Source organism: Schistocerca gregaria, unplaced genomic scaffold (assembly GCF_023897955.1).
Source record: "Schistocerca gregaria isolate iqSchGreg1 unplaced genomic scaffold, iqSchGreg1.2 ptg001234l, whole genome shotgun sequence".
In the NCBI taxonomy this organism is placed as follows: domain Eukaryota; kingdom Metazoa; phylum Arthropoda; class Insecta; order Orthoptera; family Acrididae; genus Schistocerca; species Schistocerca gregaria.
This window is the reverse complement of record NW_026062553.1, coordinates 63,405-87,124: the sequence shown is the minus strand read 5'-3', so window position 1 is coordinate 87,124 and position 23,720 is coordinate 63,405. Positions and strand designations below refer to the sequence as shown.

General features: G+C 36.4%; 2 protein-coding genes and 2 long non-coding RNA genes across 5 annotated transcripts; 2 read left to right on the top strand and 2 right to left on the bottom strand.

The window, feature by feature from the left end:
- The first annotated feature begins 47 nt into the window (after positions 1 to 47).
- On the top strand, positions 48 to 1,131 carry LOC126329978 (uncharacterized). Its single transcript, XM_049996262.1, has 3 exons — positions 48 to 261; positions 364 to 490; positions 567 to 1,131. The coding sequence occupies exons 1-3, from the start codon at positions 62 to 64 to the stop codon at positions 711 to 713; spliced, it is 474 nt and encodes a 157-aa protein (XP_049852219.1). The 5' UTR covers positions 48 to 61; the 3' UTR covers positions 714 to 1,131.
- A 15,167-nt stretch (positions 1,132 to 16,298) lies between these two features.
- LOC126329976 (uncharacterized) lies at positions 16,299 to 20,285 on the bottom strand. Of its 2 annotated transcripts, none has more exons than XM_049996259.1 (24): positions 20,072 to 20,285; positions 19,965 to 19,991; positions 19,771 to 19,848; positions 19,616 to 19,693; positions 19,483 to 19,545; positions 19,354 to 19,425; positions 19,170 to 19,238; positions 19,004 to 19,069; positions 18,849 to 18,917; positions 18,667 to 18,735; positions 18,503 to 18,568; positions 18,352 to 18,417; positions 18,204 to 18,272; positions 18,040 to 18,108; positions 17,908 to 17,976; positions 17,751 to 17,822; positions 17,484 to 17,555; positions 17,332 to 17,400; positions 17,204 to 17,272; positions 17,054 to 17,122; positions 16,906 to 16,974; positions 16,763 to 16,831; positions 16,590 to 16,679; positions 16,299 to 16,502 (listed from the first exon to the last, which is right to left on the bottom strand). In XM_049996259.1, exons 1-24 carry the CDS (start codon positions 20,239 to 20,241, stop codon positions 16,337 to 16,339), a joined length of 1,845 nt encoding a protein of 614 aa, XP_049852216.1. In that variant the 5' UTR covers positions 20,242 to 20,285; the 3' UTR covers positions 16,299 to 16,336. The 2 variants fall into 2 exon arrangements, with proteins under 2 accessions (XP_049852216.1, XP_049852217.1); XM_049996260.1 differs by having other exon boundaries at positions 16,462 to 16,494.
- On the top strand, positions 16,386 to 17,061 carry LOC126329977 (uncharacterized). The gene is made up of 3 exons (XR_007562625.1): positions 16,386 to 16,463; positions 16,797 to 16,833; positions 16,984 to 17,061. It is a non-coding gene; the product is annotated as an uncharacterized LOC126329977 (long non-coding RNA).
- An 893-nt stretch (positions 20,286 to 21,178) lies between the features above and the next one.
- LOC126329975 (uncharacterized) lies at positions 21,179 to 22,158 on the bottom strand. Its single transcript, XR_007562624.1, has 3 exons — positions 22,097 to 22,158; positions 21,750 to 21,883; positions 21,179 to 21,267 (listed from the first exon to the last, which is right to left on the bottom strand). It is a non-coding gene; the product is annotated as an uncharacterized LOC126329975 (long non-coding RNA).
- Between the last annotated feature and the right edge of the window lie 1,562 nt (positions 22,159 to 23,720).

Below are 23,720 nucleotides of genomic sequence, written 5' to 3'. Positions count from 1 at the left end.
TCATGCATTTTATCTAGTTATTGGCAATTTTGTTGATATTGCTTAGTTTTCGTACTAGACCATGAAAAGCGAAGAGGAATCTAAAGCTATAGAGCCACAGCCTATTGAATGTCATAATGACTCCAAAAATGTAGTACTTCCTTGGGCGAACGTCGGTCGTTTGATGAAGATATCGGTTCCTATAGGGACCAAAGTCGCGAGACCTGCGCAAGAATGCGTCCAAAGCTGTATTTCTGAGTTTATTAGCTTTGTAACGGGAGAGTATGGCTAGTCTGAGGAAATGGATACAAATAATTGCGAATTGTCCATTTTTTTCGTAGATTGAAATTGTTCAGCGGTCTTAACGATTTTGCTTGCTTTTAGATCTAGTGACCTATGTATGAAAAAGAAAAAAAAAGTTATTACGGGAGATGACATCATCAAAGCATTGAAGTCGTTGGGATTCGACAACTACGTTCAGCCGCTTCAGATTTATCTTGATAAGTACAGGGTATGCTGCTTATTGATAAAAGGGGGTATTGGGACGGCATAGAGCTGACGTTGATTTTTGGTGATTTGTCGTGAAGGAAGCAAGAAAACTAGAGAAGGACAACAGCGAAGATGAAGAAAGTGAGGAAAGTTATATTGACAAGAAAGACACTAAGGATGTATCGTTACTTCGGCCGAATTTTGTAGAAGAAAGCTACTACCTGAATGGGAATTGTATGGAGTAGGAATTTAAATGCGGGTTTTTTTTTGGGTCTTTAAATTCTTCAGATAATGGACATCTTGGTTAGAGGGCGTTTAAATGAAGTTTTTCGAGTCTGGAGAAGTGTTTGCTGACTGTATACGGCGGGAATTAAGTTGTGTTGTGCCGAGGACTTCAGGTCTTTCAGAACTGATTGTGCGAATGTTGTATTGGGTGGCTGTTCGCGTTCTCTATGGCTATGTGAATCATTTAAAGAAAGACAAGATATGTTGAGGTGCAACATTGAGAAGGAAGCCATTATGGGTATTCTGGCTTATGAACATATTGTGCGTTGACCGGAGAGTCAAAACTTTTTTGGTTTTTGTATATCGATAGTGAGCGTGAGGCAGATAAAAGGAAGGATAATATAAGAAGTGAAATGGTACTTCAACCAAATAGAGATGAGCCAGTCTCATATCTATCTAAAAGTTATTTCAGTAACAAAAGGGGAGACAGCGCTCTGCAGATAGGCGAATGAAAGCAGTAGGTTGTGAGTGTGAAGTGGTCAATATTGGTTGACGGGGCTTTGCGGCATTTCAGAGTTCAAAAGTTTTGTGAGCGGCGAAAGCCATCGGCTTTGTCTAAGATGCACAGCAGTTGTAAATCCTACAGAGAAATGCTCTAGTCGAGTCTGGAAGCTAGCTCTCAGCGCCGATTTAGGGCCAATAGGAATCCGTATTTTGGTAATCAGCAGTGATGTGCCGAAGCGAAGGAAATTTTCCATTGCAGTTTGATTATAAGAGCGCGCGACCGTGATAGTGTGCTTTATTGATCAATAATGTTCTTTGCGCTAGTGATGCGGATTGGGGAAATTTCAATGCATTGATTCGCGTTTTAGTAGAGCGGTAACTTTGCGTCGTTTGGAGCTGGTTTGAAAAAAAGTTTCGGCGTTGCTGCGTCTAGAGCGTCGATTCCGAGGTCAGGGAACGACCGTTTCAGCCGGCCAAAATGTCATTAACAGGCAGATACCCGGCGGCATTTGTCTCCGGTGGCATAATACATCATTATAGAGGGTACAACAGTGCAAACATTTTTGGCTCAAATTTTATCGGGTTTTTAAAAACGCATTTCCTGCATCTTCTATTAATAGCTAGAGGCCTCATTTTGTTCGGCTATAGATGCCGGAGTAGTTCTCATTCGAAGAGGAGGTAGCACCGGTTTAGCCGGAGCATTAGTCCGTTGCAGTTTGAAAGTGACGCGCTCCGTTGCGAGGAGTTGACTGTATATAGCTTTTAGATGTTGGTTCTAGTTGCGCAGCGTCGATCGCTAAAACACCACTTAAAGGTCTTTTGACGAGAAAACATGAGCACGAATATTTTGATGTACCTGTTGTGGATGTGCTTGGTGCTCTCTTTGTGTGGCGATGTGACACCAGGGCAGAGTTTGACAGGTGCACCTTCCGGTCTATCCGAATGCAATTTTACACAAGAGCTTCTGTTTAGCCCCGAATGTGTAGAAGGTACATTCGCGCTACGGCTCGGCTAGCGCTGGGCGAACTTCGGGCGGTTTTGACTAAGCGGTTTGTTGCAACGGGAAAGTTCTTCGCGCCTACCACGACCCTACGCATACGCTGTGCACAGAGAATTTGAGCGAAGAAGCAGTTGAGCGTATAGACAGGCTTTTTGTCTCTGGCAAGCGGGCCGACCTTTCCTACTATACTGGGGATTTTTACTTCAATGTCACGGAAGATCATGCTGTACGTAACGTTGCAGGGGACGCAGACGGGCGGTTTTTCGGGTACAATTCATAAACGAACGTACTGACAAATTTTCTGAAATTGGTCAGTACTTTAGGATAACTTATTTGTCTGCCAAGACCGACTTGCTCGATTCGGTGGGGTATTTTCGCTACAGCTGGGATCTCAGAAAACCCGTATACGCGGAGAGCGGCGAGGGCTATTTGGGCGTTCCTATATACCATTTGCTCTCTAGGGTCCATGACAAGTGCTATCCTGCCGGGCGTTCGCTTCAAATTGGTCCATTCGATAGGGGCGACACAATTGGGCTTTACTTGGCGTCCGACAGCTTCGGGAAGTCTCTCGACTATGCGAACCGCCATAGCGAGTACTCGATTTCTCCCCCGATGCGGGACAGGTACTCTCACCTGGTCACGTGGGTCTACATGCCGTCTATAGGTCGGTACGTCGTCGGCTTCGATGCGGGCGCTGGCTGCGACAGGGACTACGATTACAACGACGTGGTGGTATTGTTGGAGCTGGACTCCCTCAAGATGAAGACGCCCGAACCGGTGATCTACGAGAGGGGCCGCTTGCACCTCTGCGCCGAGACAAAGCACAGTGTCGACGCTTTCAGACATTCTAGAGACGGATACGTCTACACGTTGCTGCTGAACGAGACGGAAACTGATTGTCTCTTCGCGCGGACGCCACCTCCGGGTTGGAACTGGGCTCCATACGAAGAGGAGTCGCATCGGCTTCTCGAAGGGGCAATGCAGACTACGTGGGCGCGGTACAGGGGCGCCACCTTCGCGTTTCTGAATGGCAACGGTTCATTAGTGTTGGTGCACCCGAATTCTACTGCCAGTGCGTCTGATGCCGGGTCTTTGCCCGATGGGGCCAAAAATTGTATATGGATAGACTGCGACGCTATCGCGGTGGTGAGGAAGCCCGCGGAGGGCAGTAACTTCTATTCGTGCAACGTTGTTAGCCATATTGCTGTTACGATTCAGCCTGCCGACGAGCCCCTATCAGTGTCGTTCCGGTCTATGCACATCAAAGTGCCCGGGCATCTCGAGCTCTCACACAGACTTCCAGACTTCGAGCTCATCAGCCCTCCCGCGCCCTCCTACCGCTTCAAGTTGTACTACCTGATTGACCTGGACTCGAACTTGGCGCCCCTGTTCGAAAACAACTGTAGTCGTTACCTTCGCTCCGACGTCTCCTTTGAGCTCAGCCTAGAGCCGATTTCCGTGTTCCTGCACAGAGACGAAACGTGCCTGGGGGCTCCGAAAGCCCTCAAGGTCGGCAGTTTCAGACAACTGCAAAACACGGTCAGAGCGGTCTACAAGCTGCTCGGCCACGGGGGGCGCAAGGGGGTCGACGCCCACACCAACTTGCTCGGGTTGGCGAGCCAAATCATCTTGGATTCCTTCGACGAGCCGGCGATGTGTCAGTTGGTCGTGATTACGGACAGACCGTGGTCCGAGACGGACGAGGGCGAATTCGTGGGATTGGTAAGGGAGTCGAGCATAAAGGTGATTTTTGCAAGCACCGAAGAGCGGTCTCGGCAAAGGGAGCTCGCTTCGACGTCGAGCGTCCTGATTGATTATTATGTGGCCGACAAATCGTCTCCGTGTGAGTTTTGGAATGGGCTGTTCGACGCCGTGAGGTCTCGCATGATGGTGGCCAGTATATACGTGGTTGACAAGGGGTACGAGGACTTGTTCTTTTTCGGAGAGAAGAGCATGTTGACGGCCCCCGGTGGGCGTTACAGAGTACGGGGTTCGCTAGTTTGGAGCACCAGACGCGCGAGGACTGGGAGAACGCCGGTTTTGCAAGTGGGCATTGCGGTGTCGGGATGGCGCGGTAGTATGAAGTTGGTGACAATCGAGTACAACGTGCCTCCGACGGGGAGGAATATGTCGGTCAGGGCAAACGCTCAGGTGTATGGCATCAACTTGGCGCTAGAGGACTTGAACAAAAACCCCGTGAGCGTGCGCATCTCCAAGGTGCCGGCGTCCGGCGTGCTGCTGAACTCGGTCACGATGAGGCCGCTCAAGGATGGAGACATGTTGTACGGCGAGCAGATAGCGCTGCCGACGTCGACGTCGACTGAGCTGTTGCTCTACAACAAGTCGGTCAACGGGGAGTACCAGCTGAGGTACGCCTTGCACGATGGCTGCGTGTGGAGCGAGGACTACGTGGTGAACATTACGGCCGAGACGCCGAATTCGCGGATTGGCGCGTTGGACGTGTTGTACAAGATACCGCCCAACACGTATCTGAGCAACGCGACGGGCTTCAATTTGAGTTCGAGCGTGGACGACGTGGACCCGTACGGGCCCATTTTCGTGCGGTTTACGAGGCTGCCTGACCCGTTGAGCCAGGGGACGTTGCACCACGGGAAGGACAAGGTGTTGGTTTCGTCGTTGAGGGACCAGGTGATTGGCGCGGGTGACGCGTTGTACTACGTGCCCTCGATGCGGTTCGGTTCGAATGGGCGCCAAGAGGGGAGGTTTAGGCGCGAGCGAGTCGCGGAGTTTTACTTGGAGGAGTCGAGCGCGGCGAACAACGTGTCCAACATCGCGTTCCTGACGGTTGAGCTGGACACGAGCAAAGAGCCGCCGCGGCTGGCGCTTCCGTACGGCGAGGTGAAGGTCAGCCGCGCGACGGGGAGGGTGAATTTTGAGGTGGTTTTGGAGGATTACGAAGGTTCGATGCTGGATTTGTGCGTGTCTTCGCTGGGAGAGGGCAGTAGTATTCTTGAGGGTGACCGGGTGCTGGCGGCCGGTCCGATACGGAGCGATACAGTGATTAAGTCGGAGCTGAAAATAGCAGACACGGGGACGAGCCAACTGGTGATGAATTTGACTTGGGCGACGTCTGCCGACCTCGGCAGCTCGCAAAGGGGCGTGTTTCACTTGTGGAGGAGCGCCCGTGGTGGTCAGGTGGATCGGTCGGCGGATTTGGCGTTGGGGGTGACCGTGGTTGACTTCAGCGATTATTCGCTGCCGAGGGCCTACAACAGCGAGGTGGGTGTGTCGCATCCGGGCAGACCTGTTGTGTTCAGCATCATGGGGATCACCCAGGGGTCGGAGACTGTCGTGACAGTGGACGACTATAGATTTGGCGTTGCGTCGATGCCTGAATTTGGAAGATTGTACAGAAAGAGCGATTATAGTCCGTTGAGGGCCAACGTGCCTATCGCGGCGGACGGGCCGTACGAGTTGGTCGGGAGTCCCACGCACCACGGGGCCGAGGTGTCGTTGTTCTACGTGGCGGGTCCTTGGGATAGCGAGTGCGGCGAGTTGGAGTGCGAGGACAGCATGGAGTACTTCGTGTTCAACGGACTCGCGCGCTCTGAGAGGAGAGTCGTGGTGTTTCGCATCAGGAGGGCTGAGGTTGAGCTGAAGTCGAAGGATTTGAGCGTTTTCATGTTAGAAAGTGAAATTTACGCGCAGGCGGTGCAGCTGGAGTTCTTGGAGGTCTGCAGAGAGGGCTATTTGAATGTGACGGGCGTGGATTCGTCGGGGTTGCATATTGGAGATGCGGAGATGCTGAGGGAGGGATCGGTAGTGCGCGTGGACAGCCAGGTCGACTACTTAGCCTACGTGCGGTTCGTGGGAATGGGTTCTCATTACTCATATTGGCCGGGCGAGGATCCGAAGCGGGCGGCGATCGTTCAGTTTCAAGCGTGTTGCGGCGATGTGTGTCGCGGCGATTACGGGATCAGCGTGTACGTGCAGCATACGCCGCATGCACCGAGGGCCGAAGACTGCGACAAGACGGTCGTTCGGATGGAGGTGCAGGAGGTCGCGCTGCCGGTGACAGACGTCGACGAATACGACCAAGGTAGGCTGAGGGTGACCTTGATTGCGCTATCGAGGCCGGTAAGGGGGCGCTTGTACGTCGACAGGAATATGATGGGTCCCATCGACACAAGCGGGTCGAGCATTGAGCTGAGTACGACGAGGTTTTACTATTACAGCGACGCGTTGCACGGCAAAGATGTAGACTTGCCTCTGGACACGTTTGTGTATACGGCAACGGATACGACTGAATTGTCCTCCAACCAGGCGCGTTTGAACTTGTACGTGGGCCTTCACGCGGACGCCCCCGTGACGTCGTTGGCGCGCGCGAGCGTGGACCAGGGCTCTAGCGTGGTAATCAGGCTGGCGAGCAGACGGTACATGAGGTTCGAGTGGTACATGAGCAGGGTGACTGTGACCATCTTGAGTCTGCCGCGCGTCGGCGAGCTGTTTGACTGCATAGATTACGCTTGTTTGAAGAAGGTGCCGATTAAGTCGGTGCCATACGATCTCGTCGGGGAGAACTCGGGCGCCGCGGTGATGTACTCGGCGCCGTCCGGAAAGTGGGGAAAGGCGTACGCGTCATTAGAATACAAGCTGACCGACGCGACGAGCGCGGCGACCAGCGAGAACAGGCTGCTGCCAATTGATATATGGCGCGTCAATGAAGGGCCCAAGATCGAGTTTTTGAACAAGTCCTTTCCGCCTGCGGTTCTCGTGGAGCAAACGACGTGGCACGACTTCATCTGGAGGGCGACCGATTCAGACGACCTGCCCGAGAAGCTTTACACGATTCTCGTGGTGAACATGGATGGCAATCAAAACTGGTCGCTTCATCGCTGTTTAGATGAGGCGTGCAGCGGTTCGGAACCCTACGTGCTTAGAAGAGAGAGCGACGCGCTGGAATTTATTCTGCCGCCTACGAAGGTCTTCAACAGCGGATGCGCGACATTTGGCTCGCTTCTTGCTTTGAACGGCAACTTCGACGAGTGCTACGCCTTGTTCAGGTATCGGTTCTATCCAGACTCGGATGCTCTTGAGACCACTTTTACTTATTTTAGTCTGGCTGCCAGCGACTCCTCGTCAACGGGTCGAATACACGTAGTGTCCTTGACGTCTCTGAAGGTTAACAGGCCGCCCTCAATTTGGGCACCGGCAAAGATTGTGTGGACCGGTGGCGTCGGCAAAAACGTTCCAATTCGCGACAACGCGGTCTACAGCAGCAGTCTCAACCAAGGGGTTACACTCTACGACCTCGGCGCAGATCCTCAATGTAAGGAAAAGCTCGCTATAACTTCCGATACCCCCGGGGTGTTCAACTTACCCAGAGAAGCGATCAACTGCGAGACAAGCAGCCAAAGTTCTCTAGCGGCCGTAGTCGTCGAATGTACCGATACGCTCAACTCCATGAACTCTTGGCTCCCTCGCCTCAGCTTTCGTCCAGATGTTAGCGCTTCTCACGTTAACCTTAACTTCTCCCTGTCCGACCTCGGCTGCTCCTCGGACAGCAATGACGATGTGGCCTACACTTCCAGCGTTGTGTCAACCGAAATTGTCATCTCAGACCTTGAGACGCCCCCTCCGAACCTTCTCGGAATCGTATCGGCGTCGTCCATGCTTGCCTACATGGTGCTACTGGCAGGCCTCGCTTACGTGTTCAGACGCTACCTCAGTCCACCGATTCAAGATTACTATCGCTCCATAGTCGACAGAGATATTTTAGTATCTTCTAACGGCTCTATGTAAATTTTGACATGTAAAAATAACAAGCCTGTTGTTTCTATGAATTTTATATCACCCAAGCCCTTCGGGGCCAGCCAATAACGGCGCGTTCTGTGAATAGCAGTCATATCGTGATGCATGTCGTCTGCTGTTCACGTAGCGGCCTCAAGCGCTCAAAGACAGCACGTTAGGTTTTTCGTAGATCCGTTGTCTGTCGTTTCTTTCTTCTTGGGGCGCACTTGCTGTCAACCTCAGGGCGAAGCCGCGCAGCACACCGAGCGGGTAACCCAGCAGAAGGGCGTATTTTTTTACGACGAGACGTCCGCGCTGAGGTCTGCGTTCGGTTTGTCGTTATCCGCTTGAAGCTGATCAATGACAGTATTGAAAAAAAGGGTCTAGAGAAATCTTTAGAACATAATTAGTGATTAACAAGAAAGTGATGAAAATATAAATATATAAAAATGAATTAAACCTTTAAAACACTATATAATAATTTTTTTTAATATATTTTTTCGTAATATTAAAATATAATATTTAAATTAATGTTAAACATACCAAAAAAGTGTTATATCGAGTTAAAAGTATATTGTCATAGTATATATTAAAAAAATTATTTTTACTTAAATTAATGATTTCAGATATAACTAAACATTATATTTGATATGGTACTATAGAGGTATACTTTTATCAATTGATATTATATTATTAAAAATTATATTTAACAAATATGTTATAAAATATATAAGATATTGAAATATAAATTATATATATATAGCTAGTTGTATAAGATGAATATATATAATAATGATAAATTTTATATTGTGAATATAAAAGATAATAATAATTAATATTATTATTATAAATTAATAAAGAGAATAGTTATTATAGATGAGTTATAGATGAGTTATAATTATATATTATATATAATATAATATATAATATGAATAATATATAGTAAAAGATATATTAGATATATATATAGTTACCTGGTTGATCCTGCCAGTAGTTATATGCTTGTCACGATGATTAAGCCATGCAAGTGTAAGTATAAGTTTTTTATTTATAGAAAACGAGACTGCGGACAGCTCAATAGTGCAGTTTAATTAATCTAAGTAATTATAAATTATATGGATAACCGTAGGAAATCTAGGGCTAATACATGATTTATATTAGTTTTGTTAGAAATAAGTGAGTAATAACAAAAAAGTATATAATCTGTGTAAAAGCAGGTTATAGAAAGTATGAAAATTGTTTATAATTATTTAAACGAGTAATTACAAGAGAATCTGCCCTATCAACTATGGTAGGTTAGATAGAGGCTAACCTAGGTTATAACGGGTGACGGGGATTTAGAGTTTGATTCCGGAGAGGGAGCCTGAGAAATGCTACCACTTCCACGGAAGGCAGCAGGCGCGTAAATTACCCAATTGTAAATATTTTCTATAATATATGAATATGCAAATATTATGTATATTATAGAAATGTACAGAGGTAGAGAAATGACGTAAAGGTGATTTTGGTTATACCAAGATATGCTTTAATGATAATGAGTTAAAATAACAATTAGAATATTAAATTGGAGGGCAAGTCTGGTGCCAGCAGCCGCGGTAATTCCAGCTCCAATAGTGTATATTAAAATTGTTGAAGTTAAAAAGTTCGTAGTTGAAGTTTATATTTTTATAGTTTATATTTGATTATTTATAATAGTTAGATATAAAATATAGAAAGATTTAATAAATATAATACCTTAATTAAATTATAGTGATTGAAGGAATAATAAGTTTTATACAAAATATGAGTAACAATTAAGGTATATGATAGATTTAAGTATAGAATGAATGAAAATGATTGGGATTAGATGTATTGGTTGGCTAGAGGTGAAATTCTATGATTCAACCAAGACAAACTAAAGCGAAAGCATTTAATAAGAGTAATTTTGTCAATAAAGAACGAAGGGATAAGGATCGAAGATGATTAGATACCGTCGTAGTTTATCCAGTAAATGATGATAATTAAAGGTTTGATATATATTAAAATATCTAATAATTCTATATGGATTAGAAGATAAATGTATATATTAAGAATTTTGATGAGAAATCGTTGAATATTTATATTTCTTGGGGGAGTATGTTAGCAAGAATGAAACTTAAAGGAATTGACGGAAGGGCACAACAAGGAGTGGAACTTGCGGCTTAATTTGACTCAACACGGGAAATTTTACCAAGGTAGGATATGAAAAGGATTGACAGATTAATATAATTAGCGAATAAAGGATCTTTCTTGATATCATAAGTGGTGGTGCATGGCCGTTCTTAGTTGGTGGAGTGATTTGTCAGGTTAATTCCGATAACGAACGAGATGATAAAAATATGTTGTATTTTCAGTTATTATATATATATATTATATATGTATAATAATGAAAAAATAGATCATATTTGATTAATTACGATCAAATATTAAGTAATTTGAAAAGTATCGCAATAACAGGTCTGTGATGCCCTTTGATATCTTGGGCTGCACGCGTGTTACAATAATAACAAGAGAATGATTTAATAAGCAGATTTATATATTAATATTATATTAGTATATAAATTAAATATAGCTATATGAAATATAGCTAAGAGCATATAAAATGTTATTTAATTAGTTGGGGATAGATTATTGTAATTATTAATCTTGAACAAGGAATTCCTAGTAATTACATGTCATCAACATGTGATGATTAAGTCCCTGCCCTTTGTACACACCGCCCGTCGCTCCTACCGATTGGATTATGAGATGAAAATTAAGGAGTAGTTTGTTATATATGTATATCTATACCTCTATATAACTATATTACAAATTAATTTGAATTTTATAATTTAGAGGAAGGAGAAGTCGTAACAAGGTCTCCGTAGGTGAACCTGCGGAGGGATCATTAGAGAGTTATAAATTAAAAACAATAAATATATAATATAGTATTCTATAAATTATATAAACTATATTTATGATAAAAAGATATATATAAATAAATAATATTTAATATAAAAATAAAAATATATTAATAATGGATATCTTGGTTCCTTTTAAACGATGATGAGCGTAGTTAGATACGATAATATTATTATGAATTACAAATATGTTATAAACAATTAGTTTATATGAATAATAAAGTTCTCTAATGCGAAATGCACTATATATCATATATAGATATATAGTATAAATATTTCAAATATTATATTATAATATATATATATTATATATTATTATGTTATATAAAATATAATCTTTTATATAATTAAATCTATGATATATTCAATTATGTATATATGCAAATATATATAGAGATAATACATATATATATATTTGTATATATATAGATATAACGAGATATATTTGAAATATTTAAGATGACCCTCTGAATTTAAGCATATTACTAAGAGGAGGTTAAGTTATAAAAAAAGAAAACAAATGTGATTCTATTAGTAACGGCGAGTGAAAGTAGATAAAAGTTCAATTATTGAAATTGATTATATCTATTAGTAATAATAGTATAAATAAATAATCAATAATGTAATATTAGTTACAATAATATTTATTTAATAATGTATATATAATATTAATTGATTTTGAAATAAAATAATAATATAAGGTTAAAGTCCTGTAATTTTATATATATACATATTATATATATGATTATTGTAATAAGAGTCGATTTGTTTGAGATTGCAAATCTAATAAAATATATATATATTCTGAATATATATATAAAGAGATAGATTACTCTTAAAACTAAATATGATATATAAAAGGAGACCGATAGTGAATATTTAAAAAGTACCGTGAGGGAATGATGAAAAGAACTTTGAAAAAAGAGAGTTAAATAGACTTTGAAATTATTAATATAATTAACGTTATTGATATCATCTAATATAATATATTATTCTCTATATATATCTATATATATAGAATAGTATACTATAAAAATATGTTATATATTAAATAAAAATATATAATAATATATTATAAATGATATGATATTAATAATAACCGTCTTGAAACACGGACCAAGGAGTCTAAAATTAAAGCAAGTATTATTATTTAGTCAAAATAAATATACATATAGAAATAGAAATAATATTCAGTTTATAGGATTTAGTTTTTTTATATAAAAAATAAATCACTTATAGTTTTAATTTTAGGACCCGAAAGATGGTGAACTATTCCTGTATAGGTAGAAGTTTTAAGAAATTAAAATGGATGACCGTAGCAATGTTGACGTGCAAATCACTTGTATAATATGGGAATAGGTGCGAAAGACTAATCGAACCATTTAGTAGCTGGTTTCCTCCGAAATATCTCTAAGGATAGCGGGTATAATAAATATCTATATATATATTATATTAAATCTAATATATATATAATTTAGTATTATGAGGTAAAGAAATGATAAGAGTTAATGTATAATATGACTTCGGTTATATTATACGGTTAGGAATAAATATTATTTCTAAACTATTCTCAAACTTTAAATATGTAATATATATGTATTATACCTAGTTGGCCATGATTTGGTAAGCAGATATGGTTATATGGGATCAACCATAAGTAAAGATAAGATGTTAAAATGAATTTATCGAATATTGATAAAGGTAAAAGCTATGATTTAATAAAGACAGCAGGAAGGTGATTATGGAAGTAGATATCCTCTAAGAAGTGTGTAACAACATACCTGCCGAATTAAATTGTGCTTAAAATGGATAACGCATAAGTGATCGACAAATTAAATATAATATAGTTATATATTATATGTTTGTTTAATATTATTGATATATTAATTATTGGTATATCACTAATAATTATATATATTAATATATAATTAATATCGATTCTTTACAAGATTTATTATAACAAATTATATAAATCTTAGTAGGAGGACATTAATATTTATATAAAGTAATAAAGTGATTTATTATGAATAAATATTAAGAGCAGATCTTGGTTATAGTAGCAAATACTCATAATAAAATTCAATAATCATATTGATTATATATATATGAGGACCGAAGTGGATAATGGTTTCTATATAAAGTTAATCTATATAGAGTTAGTCGTTCCTAATACAATATAGTAAATAATATATAAAAAATAAATATAAGTATTTATTAAGAAAGGGAATAATTTTAACATTAATTAACCATTAATTATATATAATATAAACTATAAACACTTATACTGTTTATAGCTATGTGGTGACATGTCTAAAAATATAAATCTAAAAAGTATAATATAGGTTAAAAAAGAGTTATCTTTTCTTTATAATATATATATATATATTTATACTAATATAAATATAAATGTAGACAATAGAATATTAATCATTAATAGAAATTGTTTACTATATAGAAGATATTATATATGTAATATTATATATATTATATGTAATAATATAATATATACGATATTATAAAAAATAATATTTAACTGTGTATTGTACTCGTAAAAATTAGATTTATATATAATTTAAAAATATATAATAATGAACGTACAGATAACCGCATCAGGTATCCTATGATAAAATCGTTTGGTCGATAGAATTAATATTAATAAGGGAAGTCGGCAAATTAGATCTGTAACTTCGGGAGAAAGATTGGCTCTGATGGATCAATATAATAATCTATCTTCATTATTATATATATATCTTATATTAGAACTGATTACTAAAACGAGGAATCCGACTGTTTAACTAAAACATAGTATAATGATAGATATAAGATAATATTTATGACATTATATGATTTCTGCCCAGTGCTCAGAATGTCAATATTAAAGAAATTTAATAAAGCTCGGGTAAACGGCGGGAGTAACTATGACTCTCTTAAGGTAGCCAAATGCCTCGTCATTTAATTGGTGACGCGCATGAATGGATTAACGAGATTCCTACTGTCCCTATTAATAATCTAGTGAAATAACAGCCAAGGGAACGGGCTTGGGTAAATGTTTATTATATACAAAAATAACTATTTATATAATACATAAAAATATTATAAAAATAACCTGCGGGGAAAGAAGACCCTGTTGAGCTTGACTCTAGTTAAAATACTTAAAAAAATAAAATTAGTATAGTATAGGTGGGAGTTGTGGCAATTTATTGTCATAACGTCAATGAAATACCACTATAATTATTATTTTTTTAATTAAATGATAAATATAGATAATACAATTTATAATTGTATGATTTTATAAATTATGCATCATAATCTAAATATCATTAAAATTATTTTAATGGGGAGTTTGGCTGGGGCGGCACATCTGTTAAAATATAACACAGGTGTCCAAAGATAAACTCAATAAGAAAAGAAATCTTATGTAGAATATAAGGGTAAATGTTTATTTGAATATTATTTTAAGTAAGAATAATATATAAATGAAAGTTGGGCCTAAAGATCCTTTGAAACCATATTTTTTAAATGGGATAAATATAATCTATATACTATATATGGATTATATAAACTTAAATCCTTCCCTTCAGAGGTGTCAGAAAAGTTACCACAGGGATAACTGGCTTGTGGCAGCCAAGAGTTCATATCGACGTTGCTTTTTGATCCTTCGATGTCGGCTCTTCCTATCATTGTGAAGCAGAATTCAAAAAGTGTAGGATTGTTCACCCAATAAAAGGGAACGTGAGCTGGGTTCAGACCGTCGTGAGACAGGTTAGTTTTAACCTACAGGTGTATACAATATAATCCTATTTTAATAGTAATATTATTTAGTACGAGAGGAACAATAATATAAGATAATTGGTAATATATTTAAATGAAAATTTAATGATATAAAGCTAAAATCTTTATATGGTTATATATATATTTATATATATATAATCTATTAATAGTTGGAAGCATATAAAACTAGAAATATAAAAAATAAGGCTAGATTAAATAGGATAATAATTATATATAATATAATATGATATATTAATCTATGTGATGAATATATATTATATTAGATATAATTATGAAAATAAATTGAAAAAGACAATGAAAAATATTATATTATAATTAAGGAATTGTAAATATTAGAGTTTATAAATATTATATTATGTAAATAATATAATATAAAACGATATATTGAGATGTCCTTTAATTATTATTAAATATATATATAAATAAGGATTAACAATGATTATATAATATTAATAATGACTTCCTAGAAAGTGATATATCTGGATAATTCAAACTATTATTAATATTATTATACTTACATAATTATTAATAATATAAACATATTGTCTACCTTATATAGTGATTATGTTTATATTATTACGTCATTCCAATAAACATAAATATTAGTATATGATTTAAGATTGATAATATAAATAACAATACCAAATAATATATCTATAACTATTTTTAATTCTATTAATAGTATTTTCATACTAGTTTTAATATTTATTACACATAATGTCTGTTTAGCATGTATATGATGTATTAATTATTATATTTGTTAATTTGTTTTATACTACTATTATAATTTATATTCTGTTAGGTGATAAGTATTCATAAAAATAATTTTGTTCAGAATCTTATGATAATAAAAAATAAATTCATATATAATCTAAATTAACTTATTCTTTAATGTATGCTGCCAACAAAGAATCAGACGAAAACCATGTTACGTTAGGTATAACATCCATGTAAGTTTACTCAACATTCTCACTAACTTACATGAAATTCATCTAATCTAAAAGATGCTTATATCCCTGAGTTACAGTGCTCATCTATATATAGAAAACTTACCAACGCTGTTATATGACTAAATTAACTGTCCATAATTAAAATGGTATAACATTTCCATAACTAATACAATCTCTTTTCCATTTATGCTTATTATTTTTATTGATATATGTTTTTGCATATCAAACCAAATTATATCTTTTTTTATTGTTTACTTGCCATATCTTCTCGTATCTATTCGATTAAATACACGTTGATTTTAGGTCTACCTCACACGCATTTATATCTGCTGACTGATACTGTCTTTTAAAATTATATACAGCTGTTAGCGATTGTTTCAGTAAGATGGTATGAGTTATGAATTGACATAATACAACCATTTATTGACTATACTCTCAACATTATCAATACTATTAAATTCTCAATCTGTAAATTCATATATTACCGTTTTGTTCTATTTATCTGCATAATATTATTATTTCTTATGCATTTAGTAACACCTTTATTCGAGGTCGTCAAACAGCTTGTATCTAAACGAATAATTGAACTCTATGCAAATAAGGAAATCTGTTATAAAACAGTCATATATGTTAAGATTATATTTATTAATAAATTAACCATAATTTGTTATTATAGTATTATATATAGCTACCATATATATTAATAATACATAAATAACTATGGCTTATTAGACGAATAACAACCCGAGTAATATGATCGATATTTGAACTGTGCTACCAGCATAGTAGATGGCGTTTGCGTTTGATGTAACCAATGTGTGGTTGACAGTGCAGACCAGTAAAAATGAAAGTCTGGTACAACACTTTTTGTGTATTTTAATGTCACCTAATGTACTATAATAGACCATAATAGCGAATAATTAGCAATATTCAAATGAATGCCTTCTGGGTAGTTGCGTTAATTATTTTATAATTTTGTACCAAGTATATTTAGTCAATTTTGTGGACGCAATGAACTCTTTATTTTCATCTATGCATTTGCGTTCAAACTCACCATTTTTACACAAATCTCTATAGTCGTATCGTGCGGCGTTAGTCAGTATTACATATTAATCTGTGAACCAAAATATGCTATGGTACCGAAATATACATACAACAAAACTAAGTCACGATTTTGATCAAAATTAGGAATATCACCTGAAAGTTTGTTGCCTGAAAGGTTTCTGTACGTATGGATGAGTTAATGTTAATTAATGATATATGATACAATTGTTATATGTATTTGATGTATACATACAATTCCTTCAGCTTAATATTTTTGCTGAAACTTGGAATAGAACCTGATAATTCATTATTTGAAACATTCCTTATCCAGATTAAGACAAATTTATGTTAAAACACTATTACACAATAGTTATTCTATTACATTTGTATAGTAAACGTACAAATCCTGTAAACTAGTGCTGTTTCTAAAGTCTGGAATGTTACCACCAAATTTGTTATATGAAAGATCCCTACAAAAATAGATCAACAACATATCAATAAAAAATTATGTTAAAATATTACATTATTAGTCTATTGAATATCAAACGTACAAATGTAGCAGATTAGTGTTGCTGCCAAAGTCTGAAATATTGCCACTCAATTTGTTATATGAAAGGTTTCTATAAAAATAGGTTAACACAATTATCTAATCCGTATATAATTAATTAAACACACATACAATAGTTCCAACCTAGGACAGTTTCTAAAACTTGAGGTAGGGCCTGTTAAAAGGTTGTTTGAAAAATCTCTGTATACAAGGTAATAAATTAGTATGGCTGTGTGCGGCTTTGTGTTCTGGAGTCACTATTGTACAATTCATAATAAACGTACATGCTCAACAATTTACTCCCTCTTTCTGGAAATTCTGGCATCTTACCTGAGAGTTTGTTGTTTGACCCATTGCTGTATATTTGTTAAAAAGGCAATCAAAATATTCATTAGGTAAATGCTTTAACTTGATAAATATATGTTTTGGAAATCGAATTAATCAAATAAATTCGATTTTGTTATTAGAAGTCTCTGCATATAAAAAACAGACCGACGTAGGGTCATTTATTATGTGATACTAACATATCCTGTAATTCAAAATAAACATACATGCTAACCATTAGAACGGTGGTCATGCGGTAAAGATCAAACTCACCTGACAAATTGTTATTTGAAAAGTCCCTATCGAAAAAACAGATTAGTATATTATTTGTATTATAATATCACGCTACTGGTGGCGTGTACGTAATATCAATGTCGAACTCACAAGATTCTCAACTCGTTATTTTTATAGAACGATGGAACAACGCCCCTAAATTTATTAAATGAAACACATCTGCTCGTGAGAGATATATTAGTGTCGTTCTTGTAATATATTGTATATGCGAAGTAAACATACAGCTTCTGTAGACGTAAGGAATCAGGAAATTCTGGAAGTTCACCCACTAAATCGTTATTTGAAATGTTTCTAAAATTAAATAGCAGATAGTTAGTTGTATTGATCATAAACGCATTTGATATGTTGCAGATTGTTCTGACACATCAAATTCCAAACAAACTTACACAAATTTCAATGCATGATATCCAATAAAATCTGGAACTCTACCGCTTAAATTGTTTAATGAGAGATCTCTAAAAACGAAATTTTATAGTGTCAGTGCTTGCATGAGCTATGCATAATATACAGGTATTTAATTCCAAGCAAACATACAAAAATATCAAATTAGGTTGATGAAGTTTCGGAATATCGCCTATTAATAGATTGTCTGAAATATCTCTTAAAAAATTATTATTGTCAGTTCTATAACGTTAGTTACGCTAAAATTATTTGTAATGTGTATGCACATCAACTAGAAACATACATTAAAAGTAGCGATTCAATCTTAAATTTTGGAATAGGGCTACTCAATCTGTTACCTGACAATTCTCTTTAGAAAACAGTAAATTCATTTGTGTTAATCGTCTTTGTCCATTCACGACACGCCAGTACCTATATATTTACCTGCTAAATTCTATCTAAACGTACAATTTCATCAACTCTGTATTTTTACTAAATTCTGGAATCTTGCCTGTCAACAGGTTGTGATTAAGTTTGCTATGACACAGTCCAGGTTAATATAAATGCAAAATTATACAGAAATATTGCGTATATGACACAGATTCACTATGTGTTAACATATCTGATACTGCATCCAAAAATAAACTTACATCGTTGTTAACTTGGTATTTTTGTCGAACGATGGAAGCTCACGTGCTATTTTGTTAAATGAAAAGTTCCTGTATATACATGCATTAGTAATATTAATATACTTCCTACTTAAAATATCATATTTTGGCTTTATGTATAGTCTCTGTAAACATACAAAACTAATAGTTTTGGGTTTTTGTCGAAGGATGGAATATCATTTAAAAGATTATGTGAAAGGTCTCTTTACAGATGAATAAATAAAAATAAATCAGCATTGTCATTATAGTATGTGCAAGTTATATCTAACGTGTATACAACACGTGTTACAAAAATAAACGTACACTGTTTGTAGATCAGGCATCTGATCAAATGGTATTACGTTATTTTGAAGATAATTGTTTGATGCATTGCTATGCGATAAAATATTACCATTGATTTTTGTTGTTAGAATTAATATTTGAATCATAGTGTATTTTATCTCGATTTTTAGCAATTAACGCATTCACTGATCAGGTCTTGGCGTACATATGTCTTATGCTTCTACTAAGTACTATGGGATCTGTCACATAATATCCTAGTGCACTTCTAGAAATATCTCTATAATAGCATTAGAAAATGTAACATATTTTTGTAATATATTAATATAATACATACAGGTTGATCAACCCTGGAAGGTTTAAGTCCGGTATTCGTCCTGGTCTATTTCCTGCAATTTCCCTGTAATTCCTCATTAACATAATTGATTCACGTTCGAAAAAATACACCCGTCCTATCAACATTGGCATACAGAGTTTTTAAGCGGCTTTTTAACGGATCTGAATTAATTACATTCCAGTTTATTTTAACTACAGAATCACGAATAGATCTAATAAATATAATAAGCGCCATATTTTGTTATAAACTTTTCTTGGCTAGTATATGTTTTTTTCAAAAGGTACCTACAATACTTCCAATTTGCTTAGAGTAGATATTGAATCTGGAGGGAGCATTATTTCTGGGCGTTTTACTTTTTCAAGATACCTTAAAGAAATCGTTAATTATATTGCCACGTGCAACTATCAAGCTGTCACTCCCTGCAAAGTGCTACTTCAGAATCAAATAGCAAATTTTTATGATTATTTATACAATTAACATACACAGCCGTGATTCTTGCTTCATCGTCACTGCATATAAATCTATAGTTAATCTGGATATCTACACCGTCTCATTACACAAACTTAAATTTACACCCTATTTTACCTACCATCTAAAGTTTAATTTGTGACAATATTGCCTGTTTACCAAAATTGACATACCAAGTTCACTGTTTCGAAGCTGTTTGATTAAATCAGTAAGAAACTCTGCTTCATCTGCTATTACAAACGTTGACAACGCTAGAAAAATCATTAATATAATTTTGTAGCCGTTCTTCATTCTTTGATGTCAATTTTAGTCTTTTAAACAGGAGTGTCCTTATTGTGAACAGACGTTTTATGTAAAATAGTTTAGTTTCACTACTAAACTCATATGATAAAAACAAAAATATATTATCGGATTATATGCGTATTTCTATAATCTGTTGACTCCAATTATCTATCGTTGGTGCCCATTAATTTAGCAAGCCTTGGTTCATTAGGCATCTAACCTACATAGATAAAATTGTCGCCGCGCATGCAATCACCGCCTTTAAAATTAATATTTGGCAACACTTTTATATTATTTTTCCTGCATCATAGTTTCTAGTTATTTATTCAACATACGCTGATATCGGCTATGTATCATAAATTTGAACAGCCTGACTTATATAAATGCGCCACCGAATCAATCAGTAAATTTATATCGTTTATTATTATTGCATTAAAACCGTTACCTGTCCTATTATACCGTCCTGTTTGATTCAGGTAAATCTCTATATCATGTTCGTATAACAATTCATTATTCACTACTATTTAGACTGCATACATACAGCATTCATGTTATTATAAAATTACTATATCCAATAAGTTTCTGATAAAACATATCATTCACTGTTTAGTTTGATAAAACGCGATATAAATTGTTATTGCATTTGCCTATGTATTCATGTTCGTCTAGACCGTCTATGTTTTTTCCTTTAAGCTCTATTATTATTTACCAAAAGCGTCTGAAATCAACTAATCTCTTTAATTTTTTACAACTGAACATTGGGCATAAAAACACAGTTTGATTCTTTACAAGTCACAATGATATAGTTTGTACAATATAAAGCTGTCAACAATTGGAATAACACAGACATTTATTTGCTATGTAAAGATTGTGTTAACACTGTTAAAATAGCTTATGCTCCAGGTATACAACTGAGAATAAGAACGCAATTATAAAGACGCCAACAGCCATGTGTATGTACAAATAGTTATTCGACATAAAGTATACTGTCTAGAGTTCGTCTAATCTCCACAGATCGACACTCAGGACTTTATTCTGTCAAAAAATCAAACCCATCGGATTAGTGACTTAAAATATTATATATTTTAGATGTTTCTAAAATGACGAGCGGAAAAAACAGCGACGGAGAAGCTAATAATGGTCCCGGAAATTGATCTTGAATCTTTGAAAAAGCTGATCAGAGAAACAGTTAAAAAATTAATCAAATTCATGGATAAAACTAACAGGGACGGTATTGGCTTAAAAAACAGAATCTTGACCACCAACCTGAGAAGAATATAGGAGGTATTCAGGGCGCAATTTACACTATATCAAGATATCTTATATACTATAAGCATAATTATTGGTGTATATTTAATTGGATCAACAAGCGCAGTTGCATATCTAAAATACATAATTACAGAAATAAAATTCAAGATAAACGTAGGTGTACCTCTACATTAATACTAGACGTCGCTCTAATCATATAGCTCTGATTTTGGTATATTATATGACAAATTAAACGTAATATTACATACATGCACATGCTCCAATATGAATATAGTAAACACGCGTTTGACAACGGTCAGAATTGTCTGGTAACTTGGTTTTCAGGTAGACGTCTGTACCAAGGTCCAATTTGATAAGCACATAGCTGATAACCAAGCATCAGCTGCTCAAAAATCATATGATAGTTAAATCTATACAACAATTAAAATGCTATCATAGTGTAACGAGAAATCTCCACTCCTTACGGCAAAAAAATCAAATCCAACTTCATTGACGGCAGCAAATAGGCCAAGGACAAAAAAATAAGGTCCAAGACATGGCCGGGCTTAGATGATGGGACACATAAAGAAATAGAGGTGTTCTTTTGCATAAGTACGTTAGGTTTGGTGCCATCACCTACGCCGTCGCTGACGCGTAGGTTTCAAAACACGAATAGGTACACGATAGTGTGAAATAGTTTTAGCTCAGAGAACCAAAGAACAAAAATGTCATGAGAGTTTAATGAAAAAAAAAAACATCTGTTTCTTTAGAACATGCATACCATACGCCATTTTCCAAGTTGGTGCCAGTAAATACAGATTCATCACAATCAATAGTTAAGTCGTTATAGGGCAAATTGCTGAAAAGGTGTGAGAACAAATGCAAAAATTAGCTACTGTTCCAATTTGAACAGCCCTGTGCATGCGCTAAGACAATTATATAGATTGTGTACGCATAGTTCTCTCAAATCCCTGCACGAAATGAAACAAGGCACTGGCCCGGTAGACTTGTTTTCAGCTAAATTTCTGTTGATTTAACTAGATGTCAGTAAGGAAAAAAACAAGAGCGGAGAGCAATCGACAACTTCAACAGAAAAAATAAAAATCCAGCCTCGACCCAAAACAGCGAAAAAAATATTCAATATACAGCTTTTCAACTCTACTTCGGGTGAACCTTGGAATTTCTCCAAAAAAAGAGTTAACTTCTAAATTTCTATAACACGCGTTAAAAGCTGAAGTATCTAAAATCAAAAAGTCTGTATTGAGGAGCTCTGAATTGGGTGAATTCGCTCTAAAAAATACATGCCCTGAGGTCAAGCTTGTATCCCTTCACATGCAAATACTGTTTTTGACAGCTCAAAAAATGGCTGCGCCCGTCACATTATAGGCCGTACATAATTTGAATAATGGGAAGCCATAGAATAGCGCTTGGGAATTTCCCAAAAAACTTATTTGAAATATCACTTTGTACAGTATGTATAGGGTTAGCAATACTCAGAATTAATGAACTTTACAAGCATTAGTCAATCCCTAAATTCCTATTGCACATACAACATATGTAGTTCACGAAGCATGCTGATGTCCTGAATGCTGCCGGACAAACGGTTTTTATGTACATTACTAAAATTTAATTTAAAGATCTTGGTATTGGTGTGATACTGGGGGGCAGAAACAAAAAAAGGCATTGATTCAGTACAAAACTTGTTTTTTAAATGAACTGAAACGTGATGGCAATTCTCCACCAAGCGAATTGTTCTGGAATATACTAGGACGTATGCAAAAAGGATGTTTTACGTTAACAAATTTCAGAACTGGATAATAGAAATTCGTGAAATGAAGACGAATAAATGTGTCAGGTTCTAGAAGTTAACTTTTTCGCAACACTGAAGTGTTCCCTCTAATTTGTCATTTCGAAGTTTCCCAAACAATCAATAAGACAAAGCAGATGTGAGTAAACTACGTGTATTGGGCAATTTTGAACGCAAAACAAACGTACAACTGTGTCAGCGTAAATGGAAAAGCAGGTGAAAGTATGGGTAGATTGTTCCCAGAAAGGTCTCTTAGTAAGCACATATTAATACAGTTTTTCGATACGAAAGGACAAGCTGCTTAGTTCAGGTGCATACAATACCAATAGCAGTTGATTGAAAACTGGAATTTGTCCAGTTATCTTATTATTTGAAAGAATCCTAAATTGAGAACAGCTGCGGGTCAGGATGCATGCAAAATAAACAAAATCCG

Bases quoted from the DNA above. Each gene is read 5' to 3' on its own strand.
- LOC126329978 (XM_049996262.1), top strand. From the start codon at position 62: ATGAAAAGCGAAGAGGAATCTAAAGCTATAGAGCCACAGCCTATTGAA. The intron at 262-363 runs GTATGGCTAGTC...GCTTGCTTTTAG, and splicing joins ATTAGCTTTGTAACGGGAGA to ATCTAGTGACCTATGTATGA. The intron at 491-566 runs GTATGCTGCTTA...TTTGTCGTGAAG, and splicing joins TTTATCTTGATAAGTACAGG to GAAGCAAGAAAACTAGAGAA.
- LOC126329976 (XM_049996259.1), bottom strand. From the start codon at position 20,241: ATGAAGAACGGCTACAAAATTATATTAATGATTTTTCTAGCGTTGTCA. The intron at 19,694-19,770 runs GTAGGTACCTTT...TATATTTATTAG, and splicing joins CTAAGCAAATTGGAAGTATT to ATCTATTCGTGATTCTGTAG. The intron at 18,569-18,666 runs GTACGTTTAGAT...TGTTTTCTAAAG, and splicing joins AATACAGAGTTGATGAAATT to AGAATTGTCAGGTAACAGAT.